The following is a 24,517-nucleotide window of genomic DNA, read 5'->3' on the forward strand; positions in this document are numbered from 1 at the left end:
TTCATGGGATCCGTGTGTGTTTGGCTCCCCCTCGTGGCAACATTGGATATTACACCAGCCGGCATTCTGGCAGGTGGTCGCAGACTAGGCTGAAGCTGTGCTGGACACTTGAGCATGATCTATCTTGTTTAACCATCCATATAATCCTGTGAGGTTCATGCCTCCTTTTTGCAGATGAGAAATCTCAGGCTCAGATTGGTTGAGCGACCTCTCAGCTAGTAAGTGTCAGAGGCTGGATCCAAACCCTTCCCAACTCCAGGTGTGCACCCCACTAACGACACAGGGGTGTGTAATGAAGAGCAGCACAGGGGCCACGGCCAGGGGAACTTGCTTCAGATGGCAAGGTGGGACCTTTCATCGGACCATAAGGCTGAATAGAATCAGCACCCCATGGTTGCCCTGGTCACACAGTAGGAAGCAGCTGAAGGTACAGTTGAGGGCACTTTCCACATTTGGGAACTCTTTAAGGGGACTCCAGGCTTTTCACCAGGTGAGAAGGTGAAAGGCTCAGGAGCACCAGGGCCAGTCCAGCCCGTGTTCACTGAGGGCCTCCTGCTGTGGGATCAGACCTCAGAGAAGGGGGCTGCCCGGCTCGCCTTTCAGGACGGACACAGTGAGGCTGGTTCAGAGAGCACCCAAAAAAGCTGGTCTCCCTTCCCCCCTACCAAACTGAGACCTGACTTTGGCCTTGGGCGTAGCTGTGACTCCACCCCCAGACCAAACCTCTCTAACACGTGGTCCACTTGTCACGTGGGCAATCCGAAATCAATGTGAATGCCCGCCCCCCAACCCAGGACACACAGCCTGAGGCTCTGGCTACCGGAGGCTATTTGGGCGAGGCCTGCCCCAGTGCTTAGGACAGGAGGGAGATTTGGTTTTTCAAACAGCCTGATGGGGGTATAATTTACATAATAAGGAATTCCCTCATTTTAAGTACACAGTTAATCCAGCGATTATTAGTAAATTTACAGAGTTGCGAAACCATCCGCAATCCAGTTTTAGAAAATTTCCATCACCTTGAAAAGATCCCAGAGGGCGGTCTTTAATCCTTCCCAGGCTCCAGGGTTTAGGAGCCCCACTAGCATCCCTTCCCTCTTCTCCTGTCTGGGAAGAGGAAATCCGTGTTCCTGGGGACTGAGTTCTTCCCCCACACGTGTCCTGCTCTGATTTCTAGACCTTCCCGTAGTTGCAGCTGCTTTGGCCCTTGCACAAACTGCTCAATAGCCCAGGGGTGAGGCCCGCCTGGCCTTCTTGGTGCAGCTCTGAGGTGGACTGGCCGCTGAGTGGGGGCCCAGGGCAGAGGGGCAAGGGTACCCATTTCAGTGGGCACCTTCCCTGCCTATTGATTCTAGTGTTCCACTGGGTGCCCACCTTAAACTCCATCCCCACCCCCAGGAAGTACATACACAGTGGGCTCCGCCACTCGGAAGGCCAGTGGGCGCAGGCAACAGATCTAGGGGCCAAGCCACAAGATGCCCAACTTTCTACCAGGGCACGTTCCAAGCAGCCCAGGGATTTAGCAGAAAGCAACAAACATGTTTTAGCTCATTTAATTTTTGCATCCATCCGTGAGGTGGGTACAGTTATTTTCCCCAGTTTACAGATTGTGCCGCTAAGAAACAGAGGGGTCACATGACTGGCAAAGCTGCTACGTGGCAGAGATGGCTAGAACCCAGGCAGTCCAGAGGGAGAGCCTGGGTCTTACCTGTCCTGCTCAATAAAGCTCGCAAGTGTTTAGATGCTGCACGGCACGAGCTCAGAATAAATGGGACCTATTATCACTAGCGCTATTGTTGAGGGGCTAACGTGCTGGAGAAGAAGCCAGAGGCCTGGCTACCCGAGGCCCACAGAACACTCACGGCTCAGCTTGCAGCTACAGGGGTTTGCAGTTTCTGGAGCCATCAAACAGCCTCTCCCATCCTGGCTGCATCCACGCAGTTCCAGCCTTCAGAGCCCAGCATTCCCCAGACACCCTCCAGCCCATCCGCCGCATTGCAGTGTCAGGTTCTGCAGCCCAGAGGAGGAAGGTGATTTGCCTGAGGTCACCCAGAGAAACTGGATTTGCACCAGTTTTTTTGACTCAGAGCCCAGTGCTCTTCCCAGAGCACGGAAACTCTCCCAGCTGATTTCCAGAGCATCCTGAGTGCTGGTGCAGAGAAGAAGGCCTGGAGGCCGTTATGGAGACTTGAATGAGGGCCTGGTGAGGGACGGGGAGGAAGGGCCAGCTGCTGGCTGCTCTGAATGGCTGGGGAAGTGGGAGCTGGGCTGTGGTCATGTCCGATTCAATTAGGCAGAGGCAGGCTCCTGATTAGAGAAGGCTGCGCCTGCCAAGCTGAAGAATTCAAGGTTAATAGCCGGGAGTGCCCTGGCTCCCACCCCAAGCAGGAGGGGGCACCCATGAGGCCCACAGAGCCCTGCGACACGGACACCGACGCCTCAGGCAGGCGCCTCGGGAGCCAGAGGACACAGTTATCCCACGTGGGCCGTCACCTGGCATGTCTGGGTGGCACCCTCGCTGTGCAGGGTTGTGGCCAGGAGAATCTTGGTGGGCAGGTGGGGGGCACTTCATGCCAGGGACAGGGAGAGATGGTGTCTTGTTTCGGAATCCTCCAGAAGCAGATCTGGGGGAGAGAATTGAGCTCAGGCGGCTTACTGGGGAGAAGATACCAGTGAGGGAGCGAGGGAAGGTGAGGGAGGCAAGGCAGCCGGAAGTGGTGCCTGGTTATAAACCAGCTACCCCGGGGGCGACCGGGGCTGACCAGGGCCCCATCTCCCAAGGAACCTGTGGGAAGCCTGCGAGGAGCTCCCAGCCATAGGGCATCCTCACCTGAGAGCAGGGCTGCTGGGACCTCCCCCCCCTATCCTGTTCTTCCTCTGCCCACCTCCAAATAGCAGGAGAGGAGCTTTCCAAAAAGCCTGTCTGAGCCGACACCCACAGGGCTTTCCGCTGTGCTTAGGAGGTCTTCCTGGAGCTTCCCTGTGGCCTGCGCCTGGGGAGGCCTGGTCCTTGTCCCTGCCCCTGCCTCAGCCCTGGCCTCTGCCTTTCCATCTGCCCCTCAGGCTCTCCCTTAATTCTCTCTTCCTGAGAGCCCTCCCTTTCTTTCTCCACTTCAGCATCCTGATTCCTTTCTTCACAGCTCTTAACCCAGTTTATCAATTGGCTTTATCCGGTTGTTTGTTGTCCTCCTCCGGGCAGGGGTGGGTCCTGTCTTACTCAGTGCTGTGAAGGCAGGGCCTGGCACTAATAGGTGCTTGTTAAGGACAGAGGAGCCCCTGGTGGTGCTGCAGGGGATCAGAGGAGAGAGCTGGCCCCTGCAGGGAAGGTGGGCCAACACTACCCCTCCGCGGCCTGGGGCTCCGGGACTGCAGGCCTTTTGTCCCTAAGCACTGAGTTTCTGTAAGCAGAATGGAGACAACTGTGCTCAGTCTGTTCAAGGCCTGAGGGCCGCTCTGGCTAAAGCTCTAAGGAGGGCCTGCGTGGAGGGGCCAGTCCCCTGAGGTCCTCTTCAGGGGAGGGCGGGCCCGGCCAGTGCACCAGGGTCAGTCATGGAGTATGAGATGGTCAAGCAGGCCCGGTGGAGATGCTCAGACCAGGAGGGCGGGGGGGCCTTGGAGAGGGAGCCAGACCCCTGGGGGCCAGAGGTGGGCAGGGAAGGCAGCCTGGGGGAGCCAGGCCTCCACCTGGACTTGGATGCTTAGGGAGGGTTCAGAGACAGATAGGGAGGGAGAGGCCTGGACAGACAGAGGCTTCCCAGAAGGGGCATCAGGGCAGGGGCGGGGGTTTTGGGGGGTGGGGCATGAGAAGGCTAGAAGGCCAAGAGCCTGAAAAGATGGTGACGGTTCTCAGCACAGGCTTAGGAGTCAGCTGACACCCACTTTAAATCTGAGCTCTGCCACTGGGCTAGCAACTTAAGCATTTTGTGCCTCGATTTCCCCATCTGAAAAATGGGGATAATGATAGCACCTTCTTTTTGGAGTGGTCAAGAGCATTGCAGTAATATATATGAAGCCACATCTCGCTGTGCCCGGCACATAGTCAACACCTCCTGAGCACACACGTGCCCTTGTTCTCAGACTTGGGCCCACAGGGGACACGGGCAAAGGAGGCAGTAAGGCACTGTGGTCCAGCCGGGGGAGCAGAGAGACACACTTGCCAGGGTGATGTCCCAGACAGAGGATGGCGCACAGGAGACCCAGGCCATCCTCACAAATGGACAGGGAATGCACCGAGTCATGAGAGTGGACGCTGCCCATCGAGACTGCTCGAGCCTTCTCATATTTTACACAAATTAGCACCCGCACTTGCTGACCCATCTATAATTATCAGGGAAGACCTCCTGGAGGAAGTGGCATTTCCACTGGGCTTTACTGGCGGGGAAAGGAGGGGAGGGCTGCCTGGGGGACAGCTCAGGATAATACCGCCGTCCTGGCCAGCCCCTTGGGACCACCTGGCAGCCCTGAGCCTGGTTGCCAGGAGTCAGGGCTTTCGTGCACTCGCTCAGCAAACACCAGTGGTGCCCAGCCCTATGCGAGGCCTGGGGAGACATCACAGTTCCTGCCTCACGGAGCCTACAGTGGAGAGGAGGAAGCAGCAAAGACGCAATAGTAAGAGCTACGAAGGGAGAGACAGGGTGCTGTAGCAGGCCCGGTTTGCGGGCGTTGGGGGTCAGCACTGGGCTAGGAGCTGAAGGAAGGGAAGGAGAGAGAGTCAGAGGGAGGCAGAGCCCAGGACAGCATCAACCCAGCGTCACTGTCCCCAGAATTCATGAAAACTCCCCTGGGAGAGACAGCCTCTCTGGAGACTGTAAACCTGCCCCGGACAAAGCCGGGCCGTCCTCGGGCTGCAGACCCATGAAGGGTCACTTCAGCTGCAGAGCCTCCGAGAAGCAGCCAGGAGACACGTCGGCCTCGGTGCTCTGGACGAGGGGCCATTAGAACCAGAAGCCACAGTGCCTCTAAGCACAGGTGGTCGTGGACACTTGCCACGTGTCACAGCCAGGCTTCCTCTTTCCCGCAGCTGTGCTCACACCAGAGCTGGTGCTGTGAAAAGGAAGTGTCTAGAACTCAGTGTCCTTTGGGTATTTCTGGCCCTGAGTCTTTGCCTTTGTTTTATCTTCCTCTTTCCCACCTACTCCTAATTTAGCTTAACTGTCTGAACTTTACAGGTGTCCTTATCAGCCACAAGATGGTAAATGATTTGAGCGCTAGACTAAGGCAGTTTGGGCTCACATGCTGTGTTTCTTTGGGCAAGTGACATGCCCTCTCTGATCCTCTATTGCTCTTCTGTAAAATGGGGAAAATAAGAGAACTTACTACATAGGAATGTTATGAGGATAAAATGAGCTGATACGTGTCAAGGACTTAGTTTGGTCCCCAGCATAATGTAAATGCTTGAAAAAAGACACCATTCTTGTCAGTTATCATATTAGTGATAATAACAATAGCAGTAGCAATAATAGTAGCATGCCTCAGTCCCCCCCAGCTTTGGAAAAGGAGGGCACAGTCAGGGTGTGGTGGCCTGGCCCACTCCCTCCATGCCCCCGCCCCCAGTTCCCACCATGCTCTGGGGTCCAAGGGCTCACGCCTGCTCCAGGGCCTCTGGGAACTTCTTGATGACGTCATTACACGGCAGAGCCTGAAGGCAGTGGCCCAGGGCTGGCCCGCTGGGATCTGTAATGGGTGTCCTGGTAAACAGTGACTTCGCTGTAGATGGAGCCAGGCTGACCCAGAGGAGAGAGAGCAGGTCCAGTGCTGGCAGGAAGGCTGCTTAGAGGAGGGCTGGGGCAGGAAGCTGTTACCCAGGGCTCCCAGGCTGCCCCACCTGCAGCAAGTAGGACGCAGGCCTACCTGGGGCCTGGAGCTGGAAGCCTCTTTGCAAAAGTCACATGGGGCCCAGTCTAATGCCCTGATTATTTCGGTCAAGGAAACTGAGGCACAGAGAGGACTGCCATCCCCCAGGTCTCGTGAACCCCACGCTGGGTGGCTCAGTCTTTGAGGACCCCCCTTAGACCCTGTCTCTCACGTGCTGCTCAGGGTGCCAGTTGGCAGACCCTTGGGAAGCCTCCAGCTGCCCTGGGCCCAGGCTGGCCTGGGAGCACCGCAAGTTCGCTGGGTACACTGGCCTGGTCAGAGAGCCCCTCTGCCCTGTATTTCCTGCTGCTGCATGGAGTGCAGTAGCCACTTGCCCCTTCATGGAGCAGCTTCACTCTGTTGGCCACTTGGTCCGGCAGTGAGGGGGATCCAGGCTTGGCTGTCACTCCTTCCGCCTGGGATCAATGGGGCCAAGGCCCCCGGGAAGCCTGGCAGCCACGAGGATTCCTGGGGCACATGAAAGGAATACAGCCATGTAGATGGGGCTTGAACCGCTCAGCTCTGCCGCCCCTGCACATGGTCTTGGTGAAGTGGCTTTACACCTCTGAGCCTGGGTTTCTTCATCTCTAATCGATATCCCAAGCCTTGGCCCTCCCCACTGGGGCCAGCCAGGCCAGTCTCCCCACATCCTTCCCGAGATGCTCCTCCAGAAGCCCCCCCGCCAACCCTCACCAGGGTTAACTGCTGGGGCTGTGCAGAGCCCCATGACTGCAGTGAGGGATGGAGGCGTGGGCTAGAGGCTCACCTTTATTGAGCCTCGCTGTGCACCAGGTACTTACTACGTGTTAACTTGTTTTATCCTGCAGCAATCCAATTAGATGGGTGGAAATGCAGAGTGGAAATGAAGACAGAGAGACCCTAAGTCTGTCTGGCAGAGCTGGGATTTTAACCCAGGCAGCTACACGCACATCCCCATGTGAGCCAGATAAACCGACCTGCCAGTGCCTGATTCGGGCCATTGGTCTAGGCCGCGCTGCCGAGTACACTGTGGCGATTTACATTACAATTTTAATTAAGATTAAAAATTTAGTTCTTGGGGAGTGCCCTGGTGGCCTAGTGGTTAGGATTCTGGGCTTTCACTGCCGGGGCCTGGGTTCAATCCCTGGTGGGGGTCTTGGGTCACACTAGTCATCTCTTAAGTGCTTGACAGCCACAGTAGCTGGTGGCCACCACACTGGACAGTGCAGATAGAGGCCATTTCCGCCGATGATCACAGAGAATTCTATTGGGCAGCTCCAGGTAGGGCACTACAAGGTGCTGGGGGCCAAACTGGGACACTCAGTGCCATTGGAGGTCAAAATCAGTGGGCTTTCTAGACAAGGTGCCCCTCCCCAGGCCTTAGAATGTTGTGAGACACTAGAGAGGGCGGGAGGGTGCGTGTGGTGGCCATAAGTGCAGATAACCCTGAGTTTGCAGCCTTGCTTTCTCATTGCTAGCTGTGTGGCACCAGGCAAGTTACTTAACCTGTCTAAGCCTCATCTGTAAAATGGGCCTAAGGCACCTGCGTCAGAGACAACATAAAGCAGGTGTCAAGGGGCCTGGCCTTTCTGGGTGCTCAGTGTTTACGCATTTGTGGTGTAGAGTTTGGGAAAATCTGGGAGACGGTTCTCTCGCTGTCACAGGCGACCACACAAGCTCCAAGAGCCCAGGCCCTCCCAGGCAGTGCAAGTGGGCTAGGCGCCTGGGAGAAGCTTGGGGCCATGCTCTGAGCACACTTTCCCACAGAGGCTGAGGTAGGAACAAGCACAGCTGGGCCTTGGACGGGCTCCTGGGCCTCCGTGGGAAGCAGGAAGCCATTGGCCCAAGCTCCCAACTTTCCAACCCCAGCTCAAAATTAGGCCAGGGCTGGGGAGTGTCAGGCCCACAGCCAAGAAGCAAGCTGGAGGTCTACTCAGCAGTAGGACCCTGGTGTATGTCATACACACACCCACACACACCACACACACACACACACACACACACACAGATGAGACACACCTCTGCAGACAGGGCCAGTGTAGCTTGGGGAGCAAAGCAGTCTTCTGTCTCCTGAAACAAGTCCCCATCCTGCGCCCTGAACAGGGAAAACCAGAACCAGGTGGGAACCTGATTCTCAGTCACAGAGCCGGCGTTGCCACTTTCCGGGGGAAAATCTTTAGTCACAACCATCGCCACTGGGTTTCTCCTTCTAAAATCTGAGCCATTTTCCTTTGCTTGCAGTCCAGCCCCAGCTGCATGTCCTGTCCCCCCCAGGCATACAGCCTCCTGGAGGCATCACACACACACACACACACACCCCATCCCGCATTCATTCCTGCCCCTGCACCTTTGCTCACATCATCCCTTCCATCCCAACTCTCTTTCCTGCCTCTGCTTTTTCTAAATATCCACCTTTCAAGGGTAGGTCTGCTGCACACCCCCCCCACTTCCAGGCAACCCTCTCCAACCGCCTCAGACCACTCTGACCACCCCTTCTGGGGAATGCCTCTACAACATATCCTTTTGACCAGGCTTTGGGGCACCTGATCACAAGGTGACTTGTATATTTTCTTCTTCTGGGTGTTTGTCTTGTGTCTCCAACTAGACAGTGTGCTGTGTGAGAGCAGAACTGTGTTTCCCACCACTTCTGCCCAGACACAAGGCTGGTTCTACAGCAGACCCTCAGTTAAGACACGGATGGATGCATGGATGCATGGACGGACAGACAGACAAATGCACTTGGAGAGAGACAGGGAAGGCCTCCAAACCTGGAACAGCCTCCTTGCCCTTCTCTCCGGGGATTTCACGGGGGAACCCCATCACGGCACTTTGTCACTCCCCTTTCCACGGTTCCCCACCTTCCCTCTCCTTCCTGGACTGCTTGTCAGCCACATCTGGGTGGGATGCCTTGGAGCACACAGGTGGGAACCCAGGCCAGAGCTGGCACCCCAGGCAAGAGAGCAAGGGTTTTATGAAACTATGCTGGTGAGGGGCCAGTCAACACTTCCCCCACTCTGGCTGCCGTCCACGCTCCAAACCTAGCCCCTTTTGGGAACCCAGGCTGTTGGCCAGGGAGCCTCTCCACGTGCCCGATGCCATTCTAAGAGCTTCGCGCGTTACCCCAGGTAAACCCCACAACAACAGCAAAGGTAGGAACTAATTTTATCCCTTTGACAAATGAAGGTACAGAGAGGTTAAGAAACTTGCCTCTGTCACAAAGTGGTAAGTGCCTGAAGCAGGCTCGACCCCGCTCACACTCTTAACCCTCTGCTGGAGGCCTGGACACGGTGGAGCCATCCCCGGGCTGGAGACATGCTCAGGACCTTTGCCATAGTGGTGAGTCCAGTCATGGTGAGGAGACAGACAGACAGACGGAGCTTTGTCCTTTTGCTGTGGACGGAGCAGCAGCAGAGACCCTCTGGGATGTTCAGGAGACCAGCACGAGGCCTGGGAGGTTTCTGGGTCTGTGATCACCCTGGCTTGGGCCTGTCTGGGACACAGCTTCGGGGGTGCACGGGAGGCGGGAGGAAACGCTTTCCTCCCCAGGAATTCAGCTTTTTCGCCCGGGGCAGGAATTCCGGCCTCTCTGGACTGTCCACATGGTCACAATGGGGCCCATTCTCAGAACCCTGGAGAAAACAGCCCCTGCGGAGAAAGGACGGATTCTTGTTGGACACAAGGGCCCTCAGTGCCACAGTTTAGATCAGGGCACAAATAAGGGCAAAGAACAGATTCATGCCCCCTCTGTCTGTCTTCCCTAGAGGTTGCTGCCCCTTGAGACCATTCCGTGCAAAGGCTCTCAAAAGCCAGAACAAAAACCCAGCTAGGGGCTAAGGGGGGTGGAAAACTGCTCCAGATTCTCCCGCCCTCAGCCCACCTGAAGCCCCTGCCCTCAGAGCCTCCCTGCTCGGCTTCTGGAGCGACATGCTCCCTCACTGTTTTGGTTTCACAGAGAGTGAACAGCCTGTGAGGACACTCAGAGGGGCCCCCTTATAGGGATGGGGAAACTGAGGGCTCGAGAGTTTGTTGGTGTTTCTAAACCTTTTGCTGCCATGGTGAGAAATTTCACATCACAACCCAATACAGACAGACAGGTAGATAAGCAGATAGACATCAGAAACCCAAGTTTCACGAAACAGTATGTAAACTTAATCATGGGTGACTTGATCATTTTGTTCCTTCTACCTGTTAAAAATGCTTGTTGGAACCCACCAAGCTGATTTCAGAACTCACTAGTGGGTCACAGCCTGGCATTCAGAAAGCACTAGTTTGAAGTGACTTGCGCAGGTCCACCGGCCGCTGAGGGGCAGAGCCAGGCCCAGAACCCTGGTGGCTCTGTTGACATTTCAGGCTCAGAGCTGTTACAGCCTCTCTCCTGCCCTGCCCCCCTAGCTGTCCATCTCACCTCTTAACAGAAAAACCTTTCTCCAGCCAGGCTCTGACCCCATCACTCCCTAATTCTGAAAACTTCCAGATTTCACAGCAGGACATCAAAGCCCTCCCCCTTCCCCCCTCCCCTCCCCCAGCCCGGCCTTTCCCTGCCTGTCCCTCTGCTCACCAACGCTCCCCAGTAGTTCAACTCCTCCTCTTTGGAGCTACTTGTTCCTGCTTCTAGAACTTTCCCCTCTCTACCCTCTCCATGGACCCAAACCCCTCTGTGAGCCTTCAAGGCTCAGCTCAAGGCTTCCTCCTCTAGGAAGCCAACTTGCATGTCCTGCAGCCCTGGGATCTCTCTCTTCTCTGCACCTGGAGTGTAACCTCTCCTGTGACTCTCAGCATAGATTATCTCAGAATGTTACCTTTCTCACTGTGCTATGTAGTTTCATCCCCTAATTTAACCCCAAACTTGCAGGCCTTCTGCATGTCACATGTTTCTCCCATGCCTGCACAGGCCCTCACGAGGCAGCCTCCAGCAAGAGCTAGAAAGTGCTTATTGGTTGATAACAGCAGTCAAAACCATCACTACATCACTATGTGAAGGGCTCCACATCACTCTCCTGGCCAAGGTTGCATACCATCGCCCCCAGCCCCCATATTTTAGGTACCGCCCACGTCCCCAAGACCACTTGGCTCTCAAGGTCACCCACAGCCATCTGGCAACCCGCGGTTCCCAGCGGCCGCAGCCCTGCAGACAGGCATCCCGGGCCAAGCAGCCAATGTCAGCCAGCAGACAGGAGGGTGAGAACATCAAGCTGGCAGTGCGTGCCTGTCCTCTTCTGCCAGGACACTCACTGATGGGAATGACAGTGCGGGGGAGAGGGACGGCAGGCAGCGGAGGGCATGGCCCTGTAGCACTCAGAATTCCACGTGAGGACTCAGCCTCCTTCCACAGAGCAGCCCGGCCAGACTGGGCTTCCTTTCCTGGTCTCTCCCCTGCCTCAGGGGGTCTTCCTGGCTTTCCTCTCACTCCGGGAACTGTGACCGGCAGGATGGCCACCTCCTTTCCCCAGTGAGAGCCTGCCTCTCCAGCCTGTGCGTCCTCTCCTTGCAGCCCATTCCCTGGTGGACCTCGGCGTGGGGAGCCCTCTGGGTCAGGATGTCAGTGGAGCTTCACAAGCCTGGGCAAGCCACTTAAGCCCTCAGGACCTCAGTCTCCTCATCCATAAAATGGGTTAACACCACCTCTGCCTACTTCAGAGCACTGAAGGGCAAATGTCTGTTCGAGAAAGGGCAGAGAGAGGGGAAGCATGTGTAAAAACAGGTGGTCCAGACACAGGAGCTGTTAAATGCCTTTCCTGCCCCCTCCCTCCAGCCTCTCCCTCTTTTCTGTCTCCAGCACCAGCCCCTTCGCTGGAATGTCCGGGGAAGGAGCACAGCATGTCTCACCAAGAGAAAAGAAAGGGAAAAAAATAGAAAAGAAAAGGGAAGCTGACCTTTCTGGGTGCCATTAGCATGAACATCTCTCGGTTCGGGGCTCTGAGCATTTGCCGCTCCTTGGAGGTTAAACGAATCCCAATAAATGAGTCCAGAGCTTGCCAGTTCCTGTGGGTCAGTGTCACCCTGAAAACATGATTGTTTCCAGATGAGCCCTGTTCTAACATTGTGTGCACAAACAGGCTTTCCCTGGGTGGACGGCACTAGACAGAGACCCATGCTGGTTTGGTGTCTGAAAGCCCAAAACTCTGCATAGGGGGGCTGGACTTGCCCCTGTGTGGCACTCTGCTGCCAGCATCATGGTGGGGTCCTTAAGAAGAAGCCCCTTCCTTTGGTTTTAGGGAGTTCTGCAGGGTCCGAGTTCAAACGGGCCTTTGGCATTTGGGTAATAACAGAGATGGGGTCTGGTCCAGGTGTGAAAGAATAATAATTTCTATAGCATTTTCTGTGCTGGGCACTATGTGAACCCCCTTTATGAGTGCTGTATGTTTCATCTTCCCCAAATCCTAATGGGTTGGTAGAGTTATTATCCTCTTTCTACAGACAGAGAAATAGAGGCTTGAGAGGTAAAGGGAGTAGCTCAAGATGACCACCCAGTTAGCAAGTAGCAGAGAGTTGAACTGGAGGCTGTCTGCTTCCAGCACCTGTCCTCACCCTGCCAAGAGATGAAATGTTTATATCACGTGGGGGAGGGGGAGGCCTCAGGAGTCCCTGTTTAAATGGGGGAAGGGTGTGATGCTGGGTTGGAGGAACCCCGTCCCTTTCCCCCAGCCAGGCCTGACCTGTGGACCATCTGATGACCAACTATCCTGGTGTGTCTGTGACCTTCCCAATTTGAGCCCTGAAAGTCCCATGTCCCAGTTTGCCCAGGATGGTTGGTCACTGTGGTCTTGGTCACCCCCGGACCAGTTGCAGAGAAGGCTGAGTGGCCTGATGGAGCTGTGTCAGGACAGCCTGGGAGGCCTTTCTAATTACATTAGCTTCTGGTAGCACTAGAGGGAGACGCTAGCCCTCGCCTCCCCTCCCTTTCTCCTTCCTGTGACTCCCCGGGAGATAGTGATTCAGCAGCAAGTCGGAAGCAGGCTACACCGTGACCTACCAGGAGTGGAATCACCAGCAGTATAGGGGCTGTCAGCACCACCTCCAGGCAAGAACTGAGCAAGGAGCGGAGGTGGGAAGGGGGTCTTGGGTGGTTCAGGAACTGGACTCTGACAGAGGGCCTGCTGTCCTGCCCAGGCCAGGACTGATTGCAGGGCAGCGGGAGGTGGACATGCCAGAAGGGAGAGCCCTGCCTTTCGCCCTCACCATGCCCTGGTATGTGAGGGATGGGGGAGTCCCAGCCACTGGATACCTAAGCTGCTTCTCATATTCAGCGGCTAAAAATACGCAATGGCTTTGCTAAAAGGTGCCCAATGGAAACCTACAAGAGGTTTCCTATTAGGGCCGCGCCTGCTCGGGCTGGAGGCCAGATGCTGTGTGAAGGATTCCTATGCCTGCCATTGCGACCATCCAGTCCCAGCCTGGCACCCCACCCCCCGCCAGGGCCTCAGCCTCCACTCCCTTAACCCATGTGCTTCTCAGGCCCCCCGGGCCTTGCGTTGCCCTCCCTCCCCTGCACCCACTGGGTGGCAGCATTTGGGGTTTGGTCTTGAACCCCAGAGCAAGGCCTGGGTCCTAGGCCACCCAATCGCAGCCTCACCTACTCACTGTGTGACCTTGAACAGGTTGTCTAGCTTCTCTAAGCTTTGCTGTCCTCACCTGCAAAACAAGGGAGACCACAGGATCCAGAAGTCCTTGGTGGGAAGGGCTCGCGCTCTGGTTGAGGAAGAGGCCGGCCAGGAGATTTGTCTGGAAGCTCAAGTTCATTGTGCTTACTGAGCGTAAATGTTTCTTAGGCGTGGCTGGGGTCCTGCTGGAGATTATGGTACAGTGACTGCAATGCCCTTGGTACAACTCCTGCCTACCTGTCAGGGTTGTAGTGACTGGGCAGAGACTCTGCTGGGCCCCAGGTTCTCCGCCGACACTGGCCCAGCCTCGGGACCCCCAGCGGGTAGATGCAGACACTGTGTTAGGTCAGGTCGCGATGGGGCCCCACGTCTGAATTTGTAACTGGCTCTCCAGGTGATCCTGTTGAATGACCAGGTCGAGAGTCGCTGACGGGGCCTGGCACAGAGTGGGCCCTCGGCCCCTGTGAACTATGTCCCTCGCCTACTCCTGAGCCTCAGCGGGCTTCCCTGTCACACGGTAATGACCTGCCCATCTCCCTTCTGGGGCTGTTGACAAGCTCAAAGAGAATCCTGGGCAGCTGCAGCTGTACAAACAGGGGGAGAAGATGGCCATCACTGCGAGGAAGCCACCCCCCATCTGGACTGCTGGCAGCCAGGGGTTGGGCCAGTGAGCCATTGTGGTCCCCGGCCCAGAGGCTTCTCCTGCAAGACCAGAAGGAAAATGGTGGAGCAGGGGAGGGCAGTTCCCCCTTGCCCTCCACTCTCTGCCCTTCCCCAGGCCCCACTCTGCAAAAAAGCCTGAGAAACAAATTCTCTCCTTGGGAGATGCAAGTCTGCTAGGCAGGACATAGCCTCCATACAATGTTCTCCTCCTCCTCACTGGGAATTCTCCCCACAGTAGAGCTTCAACCGGCACAGCCAGGCACTCCGGACGGTCTCTCCCCATCTCCCTTCTGCCCCAGGGAAGTGACCCTGGCTCAGGCTTTCCTGGACTGCCAGGTCAAGGATGGGGGCAGATGGGAACTCTCCCACCTGCCTTTTGGAGGCAACAGATTCAACAGGTTCCCCTTTCCCCCCATCCGTGTTACAGTATCATTCAGGCAGGTGGGCTTATAAACCACAGCCCTTGCCCAGCTTGGGTGACCTTGGGCAGTGGCTGAACCTCTGTTTCCTCATCCATAAAACGGGGATGATAGGACCTCCATAGTGTGGATGTGAGGATTGAAAGAGGCTTGAAATACCAAGTAGGGTCTCAAACAGGAGGGCTGGTAAGGGGAAGGTATCAGAAATGCACGTTCCGGGCCTCAGCCCCAGCATTCCGACTCACTGGTTTCTGAGTCCAAACTTTGGGAAACATAGAAGCCTCAGAGAGGGGGATCCCCTCATCCTTGGCTGTGGAGGCAGATCACCTTGGAGCTTAACAAATGCCCCCAAAGCCCAGGCCACCCCCAAGATCCATAGGATCAGAATCTCAGTGAGTGTCCATGAGGGTGACTCCCTTCCCTGTGAACCTGCTGCCCCTTCCTCCAAGAGACCCCCTCTTTCCAGCCGGCAGACCTAGCTGGCCAGTTGGCATATTTTCTTTGATCCCAGGGGGAACGGGAGGCATTTCCTCTAGTCTCCACATTGATCACCAGCCAGCCCCACCTGAGCACTTAACAGACCTCCAGCGTCGTAGAGGCTCCCCTGAGGATTGGTGGATGAAGGGGTGCTGGGAGGGGCCAAAGGCAGGGGCAAGGGCAGGAGGGCAGTGGGGCAGGATTTGGGAAGTAGCCTGCTGCTGAGTCTGGGTTAAATCCTTGCTGCAGAGCAGGGAAGGCTCCAGGCTGGGGCAGCTCAGGGCAGGTAAAGCTGTCACGTGCCTCAGGTCACCGAACAGTTATTGTCAGTGACAGGATTTGAATCCAGTGCTCACTCACTCAGAAGCTCAACCTTTGTTCCTATCCATGCAGTACGCTGTGCCTCACCCCTACTGAATCCCAGGTTCCCAGCCTGAGCTTTTCTGGTCAACATTCAACCTACAGCCCCTATTTAACCATCACTTATGCCAGGCCAAGGGATGCAGTGGGAGGAAACAAGCCACAGTGTGACCTCACGGAGCCTTGGGTCCAGGGTGGGGGCAGACTTTAATCAAAGGGTCGCACAAATCTGTAATTACGCAGAGGCCAGCAGGGGGAGGATGTCGGGGAAGACAGGTTGAGGAGGCGACATTTGTGACTTTAGAGGCTGAGTGGGCAAGAGCAGGCGATGTAAACAACTGGGAGGGGAAGCGCTGCAGGGGAGGGGAGCGGGCTCCCGGCGCGGGGCAGGGCCTGGGTTCTAGCGACCACCCCGGGGGCCTCAGTCTCCCTGTTAACGAAGTGGGTGGGAACGTGCCTCACCCTCCCCCATCGGAAGACGGACGGGGGAAGGTGCCTGGGAAAGGGCACGAGCTGCCCACCGAGCCCATCCAGTTGGGCCGGGGCGGGGCGGGGCAGGGGTGCTCGCTGCGGGCGGCGGGGAGGGGCGTGGAGGGGCAGGCGGACCGCGCCTGGAGGCCGGGCTGGCTGGGACCCGCGGGCAGGCGCGGCGCGCAGTGCGTGCCGCTGCGGAACGCGCGGCTCGCCGGCCGCCGGCATCACATGAGCATCCGGCCCGTGGGTGCCCGGCAGCCGCAGCCCTGCAGCCCAGCGGCCGCGCGCCTCCGCACGACCCTAACCATGTCTGTCTGTTGTTGCTTCTTTTTCAGGGACTATGGCAGTTCCAAGAGGAAATCAGGTAAGGGAGCCTCCGGGCGTTCTTCCCTCCAACCTCCCCTCCCGCTTCGTGCACGCGCCGCTCCGACCCTGCGGAGGACTTTCTGGGGGCTTGTCCTCGCCCTCCTGCCCTGTGGTCCTGTGGGCCAGGGTTCTCCCTGTGGTTGGCCCCCTCCTCAGTCCACGCCCCCTAAGACCTCTGGTACTCGCGCCTCCTCCCCCCACCGCGTCCCTCGGGCTCTCCCAGTGGGGGTGGGAGCGGGTGCATGGGGAGTGTGGGGATGCCTGTGAAGGGCCCTAAGCCCCCGCGACGTGTGCAGCCGGATCCTCCTCCTGAGTCTGCGGGGCCAACTCCTGGGCACCGCTGTGGTTTCTCCCTCGGTCCTTCCTGCGGTGCGGCAGCGATGGAAGGGTTAATAGAGACGAGATGCTGGGTTTTCGCCGGGGGAAGGTGAGATCCAGGACCGAAGGGAGGGGAATCGTGCTGGAGAGACTGGGTTTTTAACGGCTGCAGCGCAGACCTTCCCCTCCTTCCCCAACTCTGAGCGCGTTCTCCACGCTGCCGGGGTGGAGGCTCTGCGTGGTGGCCCTCAGAGACACCCGATGTGAGGGCACCGACCCACCCTGGCATCGGCCCCGGCAGGTGCCGGGCTCACTCCGAGTTTGCGAAGGGGGTGGAGACAGGGAGCGTCGGGGCAGGTCCTTGGACGCTGGACGCTGTGTGCTGGGCGCAGTCGGCTGGGGTCAGAGGATTCTCTCTGGGTGGGGGAGGAGGGACTAGGCAAATACCAGCACGTGGGCGGGGTGCAGTTAATTGGGAGAGGGTGGTCCCTTGTACTTAGGGCTGTGTGTACTGGGAGTTGGGGCGGGGAAGAGAATGCAGCGATCTGTGTGGGCTTGTGTGTTGTCCGTATTTATGGGGGTGGTGAGTTATGGGGGTGCGCAACCATCTGAGGCTCTAGCCTTGGGGATGTGGGAAGTGTGTATGAACAGGTGGCTTACATTAATGGCTCACGTTGTAGGGAGATACTTGTGTCCAGGTGCTTTGAACTGTAGATCAGAAGAGGTATGTGTGCCTGTGTGTGATGAGCTGTGAATTGGGATAGTTGTGATTGCATGGTGCGTTTCTGAGTGTGGGTCCGTATGTTTTGTGTGTATAAGTGCTTGCTTATATATTCACTGGGATGAGGAAAGATGTGTCCTGGTTTACATATGGGGGGCACGTGTGTACATGGGGTTGTGTGTGTTCATGTGGGGCTTCACAGTTGTGTGCTCTTGAGGGTATGTTTACTTGTTTGGGTGTGTGTGCCAGTGTGTTGGGATGTATCCAGTTGTGGGTTGGCGTGTGTTTGTGTCTAGCTGGGGGATGAGACTGCGTGTGCACACATGCCTGTCACCTGGGGAGGGGTGCTTCAGGTACGCCCACCCCTGGTGCAGAATAGCATTTCCTCCATGAACAGGGGGGTGAGGCTGCCTCATGAACTTGAGGAATTGCAGCATCTCCTCAGCTGTCACTAGCAGCCAGAGCCATAGGTGGGGGAACCTGGAAGGAGGGACAAACGTGGGATTGCGTTCTGTCGAACCCCTCTCCCCAAGAAACTTGCCCTGGACCTCAGAGGTGTAGTGGCTGGTTGAGCCTGGGCTCAGATTCTTTTTTTATAAATGTATTTATTTCTGGCTGCGTTGGGTCTTCGCTGCTGCATGCAGGCTTTCTCTAGTTGCAGCGAGGGGGGCTACTCTTCGTTGCGGTGCGCGGCCTTCTCATTGCAGTGGCTTCTCTTGTTGCGGAGCATGGGTTCTAGGCGCGCCGGCTTCAGTAGTTGTGGCGCACAGTCTCAGTAGTTGTGGTGCATGGGCTTAGTTGCCCCACGGCACGTGGGATCTTCCCGGACCAGGGCTCGAACCCGTGTCCCCTGCATTGGCAGGCAGATTCTTAACCACTGTACCACCAGGGAAGCCCTGGGCTCAGATTCTGGCTCTGTGTGACATCAGGCAATTTTCATAACCTCTCTGTCTCGGTTTTCTCTTCCTAAAAAAACACAGATAATGATGGTCTCTACCTCACGTGTAGAAGATTCAATAAGTTAATATGGAAAAGTCCCTAGGACCCAATAACTGCTGAATAAGTGTCAGTTTATTGTCATCAGCATTACTTTCTGAAGCCCTGAGACCCTGGGTGAGTCCCTTCTCTACTCTAGGCCTCAGTTTCCAACTGTAAAGTCAAGGGCTGGGCCTCATAACCTCCCAGCTGCCCCACCCTCAATCTCTAAGGCTCAGGTTCTGTGCTGCTTCCTAAGCAAGACAGGGCCCCACCCAGGGAAAGCTTCCCCGGTTTCTCTGCCTTCCACTCTCCAGCCAGGAAAGGGATGGATGGAAAAATTTAATTTACGCTGGCGTGCTTATGATAATGGCCACTTAGTGTCATGGTTAAAAGTGCCAGCTCTGGAGCCAGACTGCAGGAGTTCAGAGTCTGGCTTTTCAGACCTTGGGCAGACTTCCTATCCTCTCTGTGCCTGTCCTCCCTTCTGTAAATTGGGGATAATATTCTTACCCATCTGGTAAGGTTAATTTTATGTGTCGACTTGGCTGTGCCCAGATATTTTGTCAAGCATTTTTCTGGATGTTTCTGTGAAGACTTTTTTTTTTTAATGAGATTAACTTTTAAATCAGTGGACTTTGAGTAAAGCAGATTACCCTCCCTAATGTGGGTTGGCCTCATCCGATCAGTTGAAGACCTTAAGAGAAAGACTGACCTCCCCCAAGCAAGAAGGAATTCTGCCAGCACCTTTGGACTTGAACCACAACTCTTCCTTGCGTCTCCAGCCTGTCAGCCTATACCGTCAGACTGTGGGCTCACCAAGCTCCCCCAGTCACGTGAGCCAGTTCCTCTCTCTCTCTCTCTCTCTCTCTCTCGCTCTCTCGCTCTCGCTCGCTCGCTCTCTCTCTCTCAATATTCTGTTCTGTTTCTCTGGAGAACCCTGACTAATACATACCTCATATGGTTATAATGAAATTACATAAACTTCTATATGTAAGTGTGCTTAGACCACTGCCTACAACCTGGACAGTTCTCCCAAAGTGCTAGCTACTGTTATTATTTAGTGAGCATCTACTATGTGCTGGCAACTTTACATATATTTCTTTATTTGCTGCCCAGAGCCATGTTGCATGGTGGCTGGTGGGATTCGCATTTCACAAATGAGAAGCTGTGTCTCCGAGGGTGGCTGCCCGGAGTCTGTGGCAAAGTGAGGGTTTGAGTTCATATTTTGGGCTTCACTCTGCTCTGTGATGAAGCGCATGAAGCTTCCCAAGGTCGCTCCAGTCAGGGATGTTTGCGTGGAGAACATGAATGCTTGTTCCCTGGTCACTTCTTGTCACATTTTAGTCCCCGAAGCCCCTGCTCATCCTTGGAGGATCTCTTGGAGGGCTCTCCTGTTGAGCACAGAGCCAAGACTACAAGGCAGGCCTGGGGAGGGTGGAGTCAACAGGAAGAAAGTTCTCAGGCGGCTGACAGCCTCACAGAGGAGGCAGGGCTGGCGACCTTGAGACCCCGAAGACAGTGTAGCCTCACATTTATTTCTGCTCCTTCCCTCCACAGAACCTGCTGCTTCCCGCATCTTCCTTCTTGCTCCATCCACCCTGTTGCTCAAGCCCAGCATCGAGAGGTCATCCCTGACTCCTCCCTTCCTCTCACTTGCCCACCTGACCTCCAGATCCATCCCCTTCTCCCACCTCCACCGTCACACCTGTTGGAAGCTCCCTTCGTCTCTCAGGAGGACCCCAGCTTCCTCCTCAGCCTGTCTGCTCCCACCCCAGCCTCTCCACACCGCAGCTAGAGTGAGCTCTTCCACACATGGATCAAATAATGTGCTTTTCTGCCTAAATTCCAAGCTTTCCCATCCCACCCAGAAAAACTCCTTATCCCGGGCTTGCAGAGCCGTGTGTGCTTTGGCCCCTGCCTGCCACCCTGCCCCAGGCTCTGCCCTCATCCCCGTCCCCCATTCCCACCCCAGCACTCAGCTCAGCTGCGCCCATTACCTTCCATTCCTTAAACACTTCAGGTTCGTTCTCTCCACACAGTCTTTGCATTTGCTGTTCCCTCTGCCTGAATACTGTTCCCCATTCCTCCACATGGCTAGCTCCTTGAGATTTCTGCTTGTCACCTCAGAGAAGCTGCCCCTACCTCCACTGTCTAGCCGCCCCTTTAGGTCCCCCTGCTTCTTGCACATCACCAACCGCACTCTTATCTTGTGGGTTTTCTTGTTTGTTATCTGTGTCCCACCACCTTGAAGGCAGAGACCTCGCGGCAGGGCTCGCACCAGTGCAGGGTCCCCTGGTGCTTGTTGAATGGGAGGGTGGATGGAAGAAGGCGTGGGCGCATGAATGACGCCGCAGGTCAGGAAAGAGAGGTCGCTGCCGCCTCAAGTCAGGAACATTATCTGGGAAAAGGAGGAGTTTTTCTGATTAGGGGTGGAGAGCGGGGGCTTTGCTAATCAAGACACAGCACTTGCGCAAAGATGGGGGAGCAGGACCAAGTGCAGCTTGTTTGGAGACCAGATACTGCAGCTGACCTTATTGAGCACCAGCTGTATGCCGGTACCGTGTAAAGTGTTGAGGTTATAGGAATGTGCCTTTCTGCCCTCGAGGGGTTTGCAGGCTGCTCTGGGTGATGAACTGTGCAGACAAGAAGGTACTGTTGGACAGGGAAGCAAGGAAGTGGCATGGTTACCTGCGGAAGAGCAGTCCAGACCAAGGGCACAGCTAGTACAAGGGCCCAGGGGTGGGAGGTCTGTGGCTGGGTGGAACGTAGGGGAGGTCAAAGCAGTGATGTAGTGGGGATGGCGCAGCAGCAAAGACCGTATAGGGCCTTGCCAGCCATTTTAAGGGCTTTGGCTTTCACTGTGGGTGAGATGAAGAGCCCCTACGGGGTTCTGAGGAAAGGGACACATAATCTGACTTAGATCCCAGAAGGATTTTTCTGACCGGTGAGTGGAGATGGTTAAGGGGAGGAGACAGGTGATGAGAGGATGAGGACTCTGGCAGCAATGGAGGGATGAGATGGATTTCCATGATCGGGTGTGGACCGTGGGGGGCAGTTTATGTCAGATTGCCTGGGCTCCCATTCTCAGCCGCACAACCTTGGGCAGATCACCTGAGCTCCGCAACCTCACCTGTTCTGTGGTATCAGTCAGGTTCAACTAGAGAAACAGAACCAGCAGGAGCTATCAAATTTCTGGCAAGGAACGGGCTGATGTGACTGGGGGCAGGGGAGGCAAGTCTGAAACCCAAGAGCCGACTGGGGTTGCCGTCCACAGGTGAAATTTCTCCTGCAGGGAAGCCTCAGCTCTGCCCTTAAAGCGTTTCAGCTGATGCACCCAGGACCCCTCGGAGTATCAAGTATAATCTCACTGAAAGTCAACCAATTATGAACCTGACTCCACCTGCAGAATACCTCCCCAGCAATTCCTGGATTAGTGTGTGGTTGAATAACTGAGGATTGTAGCCTAGCCAAGGTGACACATAAAAGTGATGGACACGCCCATGAAAATGGAGTAGCAGCCACCTGCAGGAAAGTGCAGATGATCTAAGGATGTGATGCAGTTAGAGGGCTTTGTGCCGGGCCTGGTGGTAGCAAGAGCCTCTTGCTGTTAGCTGTGATTGGCCGCCCCCCCCCCCCCGTGAGCACTGCTGCGGGAGCTCAGAGGTGGGCTGGAGCAGGCCCCCCCCCCCCCCCAGAGCAGGGGCTTGTCTTCAAACCTGAAAAGATGGGCTGGGGTGCCCAGAGTTCTGGGAAGCTGCCTGGCTCCGGCGCTGGTGGCTGGGGAGTTCTGACTTGCACCACGAGGGGGCGCAGGTGGCCACGGATCCTGTGAGGTCATCCTGGCCCTGGGATTGTGTCTGAGGCCCCATCCCACCCAGGAGTCCTGTGATGAGCTGCAGCTTGTTTAAACGCAAATGAGGTTGCTCAAGTGTTGCAAGTTTGTTCTTTGGGGCCAGTGTTGATGTTCCTCGTGAAATCCTGTTTATACTTTTCCTTGGAAACTTGGTGAGCTCTGCCTGCTTCCATTTTAGTACCATACAGTCTGCATCATTGGATGGAGTTAATGAGATCAGCATTACTGTAGTTTCACTGCGGAGAAGCATGCTGCTTGGAGTTCAGAGATTAGGTTTTGGCATCAGACAGGGTTTGAACTCCTGCTCTACCATGTGTTTGCTCTATGACCGGCAGCTGCTTAACCTCTGACCTTCATGCCCCCATATGGAAAACAGGGGTAAAAATAGTACCTGCCTCTATTAAAGGTAAGGATTGAATTAGCAAGGGGCCCAGCACATAGCAACTCCCAATGATAGCAGCTGCCATTGTTGTTATTTTAAGTGTTGATAGGTTCAGAAAGGAGGGGAGAAGTTGGTCCTACCTTGGATTTGAGAGTAAAAAGACACGCTTGAAGCATTATTTTCATTCTTTGAGCCCAGGGCCTGGCCCCAGAGGAGACAGAACCTAGACTCAGAATATTCTGTAGAGTTAAAAACAGAGGCTCTGGAGCCAGAATGCCTGGTTTTGTGTCCCAGCTCTGCCAGCTGTGTGGTCTTGGGCAAGTCCTAACTTCCCTGTGCCTCAGTTTCCTCATCTGTGAAATGGGTATAACAATAGCTCTTCACCAGGTTGCTTGAGGCTTGAACATGTGTTAATACGTGTGAAGTGTCTGGTGCAGGAAACACTAAGGGTTAAGCCTCTTCTATTATGAGTAAGAGGCAGCACTGTGGATGTCTAGCAGAGGTCCACCGTGGAGGTCCCCCAGCAGAAGGGACCACTGGCTTTGGCATTTGCCCTCCTGCAGGAGAGACTCCTCTCAACCAGAGGGGGAAGGCAGAGTGTGCACCATCTCCTAGTTGCCAGTCAGCCTGCCAATAACCTGGGCAGGTGGTCTTGTCCCCCTTTTAAAGACCAGGAGAGGTAGGTTCAGGAACCTGCCCAAGGTCACCTAGCCAGGTAGATGCGGGATTCGAATCTGGTCCTTCTGATCCAAACGTCTTTCCACTGAAGTCTGTTCCCTCCTAAGCTAAGACCCAAGGGATCCACAGATGAACAGGACTGGGCTCTGGAGACCTCTAGCAGGAGGTTCCACAGACTGAGAGAGGGACTGCCCCAAGAGAGCCCCCCACTGTGGCTTCTAGAAGGAACCCATTGGTCACCAGGGATTCTTAATTGGGTAAAGGGTCCCTTTACACGGTGTGACTAATATCCCCTTAATCTCTCTTTGTCTGAATTTGGTCTTTAATAAGGTGTATTTGTTTTAAAGCAAAACCTGCCCATAGGTTCTGGCTACTATAAAAAGTTAGTCTATGCTCCTCGTTTTATAGAGGAAGTAACTAGGAGAGGGCCTGCCGCCTGCCCAAGGTGAGGGGCTGGGCAGAACCTGGCTTCCTGCTCTTCACATTCCCACCAAACCCTGGAATGAGGCGGAGGTGTGAGGAGGGCCACGGTGAAACAGAGAGCAGGTCTGTAAAGCCTCTGGTGCCTCGTCTTCCCACAGGATGAATGCCCCAGTAGGACAGAGAGCAGGGCCAGGCTCTCTCTTGACCCCCGGCCTGCCCTGCTCACCAGCCACAGAGGGAGAAGGGCAGAGACAAAGCAGACGGCAGCAGCCTTCACACCTCTCCCGGAGGCTTTCATTTCTCTTAAGCGATTGCTGGTCTCCGGTCTCCGGCCCCACGGAGGTCACAGCTGAATTGAGAAAGCAGGATGCTCTCAGTGATTCAATGATGAATGCAGGGCAGGATGGGTTGTGATCCACAAGCAGCGGGAGTCAAATAGAAGGGGCTGGGCAGGGGGGGTACTAGCCAAGATGGGAGGGGCTGGAGATGCGTCCTGGAGGATGGAAGGGGTTGCGATGAGCAGAGGGGTGGGCGGACGCCCCTGGTAGAAGGGCCGGGCCTGCACAAGGACTTGGAGTCTGGGATGTGATTGAGAAGTCTGAGGGAAGAAGAGATGTCTAGCCTGGCAGAAGTGAAGGGCTAGGGAAGGGGAGGGCAGGAGATGTGTCTGGAAAGGAAACCTGGGAGAGTGTATCAGCAAGACTTTTTTCTTTTTTTATATAAATTTATTTTATTTTATTTTTGGCTGCATTGGGTCTCCGTTGCTGCGTGGACTTTCTCTAGTTGCGGCGAGTGGGGGGCTACTCCTCGTTGTGGTGCATGGGCTTCTCATTGCGGTGGCTTCTCTTGTTGCGGAGCATGGGCTCTAGACGCGTGGTCTTCAGTAGTTGCGGCACGCGGGCTCAGTAGTTGTGGCTTGCAGGCTCAGTAGTTGCCACGCAACGGCTCAAGAGCGCGGGCTTAGTAGTTGTGGCG

At 55.7% G+C, this 24,517-nt stretch overlaps 1 protein-coding gene across 3 annotated transcripts in view; it reads left to right on the plus strand.

Moving 5' to 3' along the window:
• Window positions 1–24,517, plus strand: part of SH3PXD2A (SH3 and PX domains 2A) — a 246,067-nt gene that overhangs the window by 142,717 nt on the left and 78,833 nt on the right. For 2 of the 3 annotated variants that reach the window (XM_060099983.1, XM_060099958.1), the window contains exon 6: window positions 16,159–16,187. The exons of the other annotated variant lie outside the window; for it this stretch is intronic. In XM_060099983.1, the coding sequence (XP_059955966.1) occupies window positions 16,159–16,187 (29 nt within the window). The remainder of the gene's footprint in view (window positions 1–16,158; window positions 16,188–24,517) is intronic. 3 annotated transcript variants of the gene reach the window in all.

Source organism: Mesoplodon densirostris, chromosome 1 (assembly GCF_025265405.1).
Source record: "Mesoplodon densirostris isolate mMesDen1 chromosome 1, mMesDen1 primary haplotype, whole genome shotgun sequence".
Taxonomy (NCBI): domain Eukaryota; kingdom Metazoa; phylum Chordata; class Mammalia; order Artiodactyla; family Ziphiidae; genus Mesoplodon; species Mesoplodon densirostris.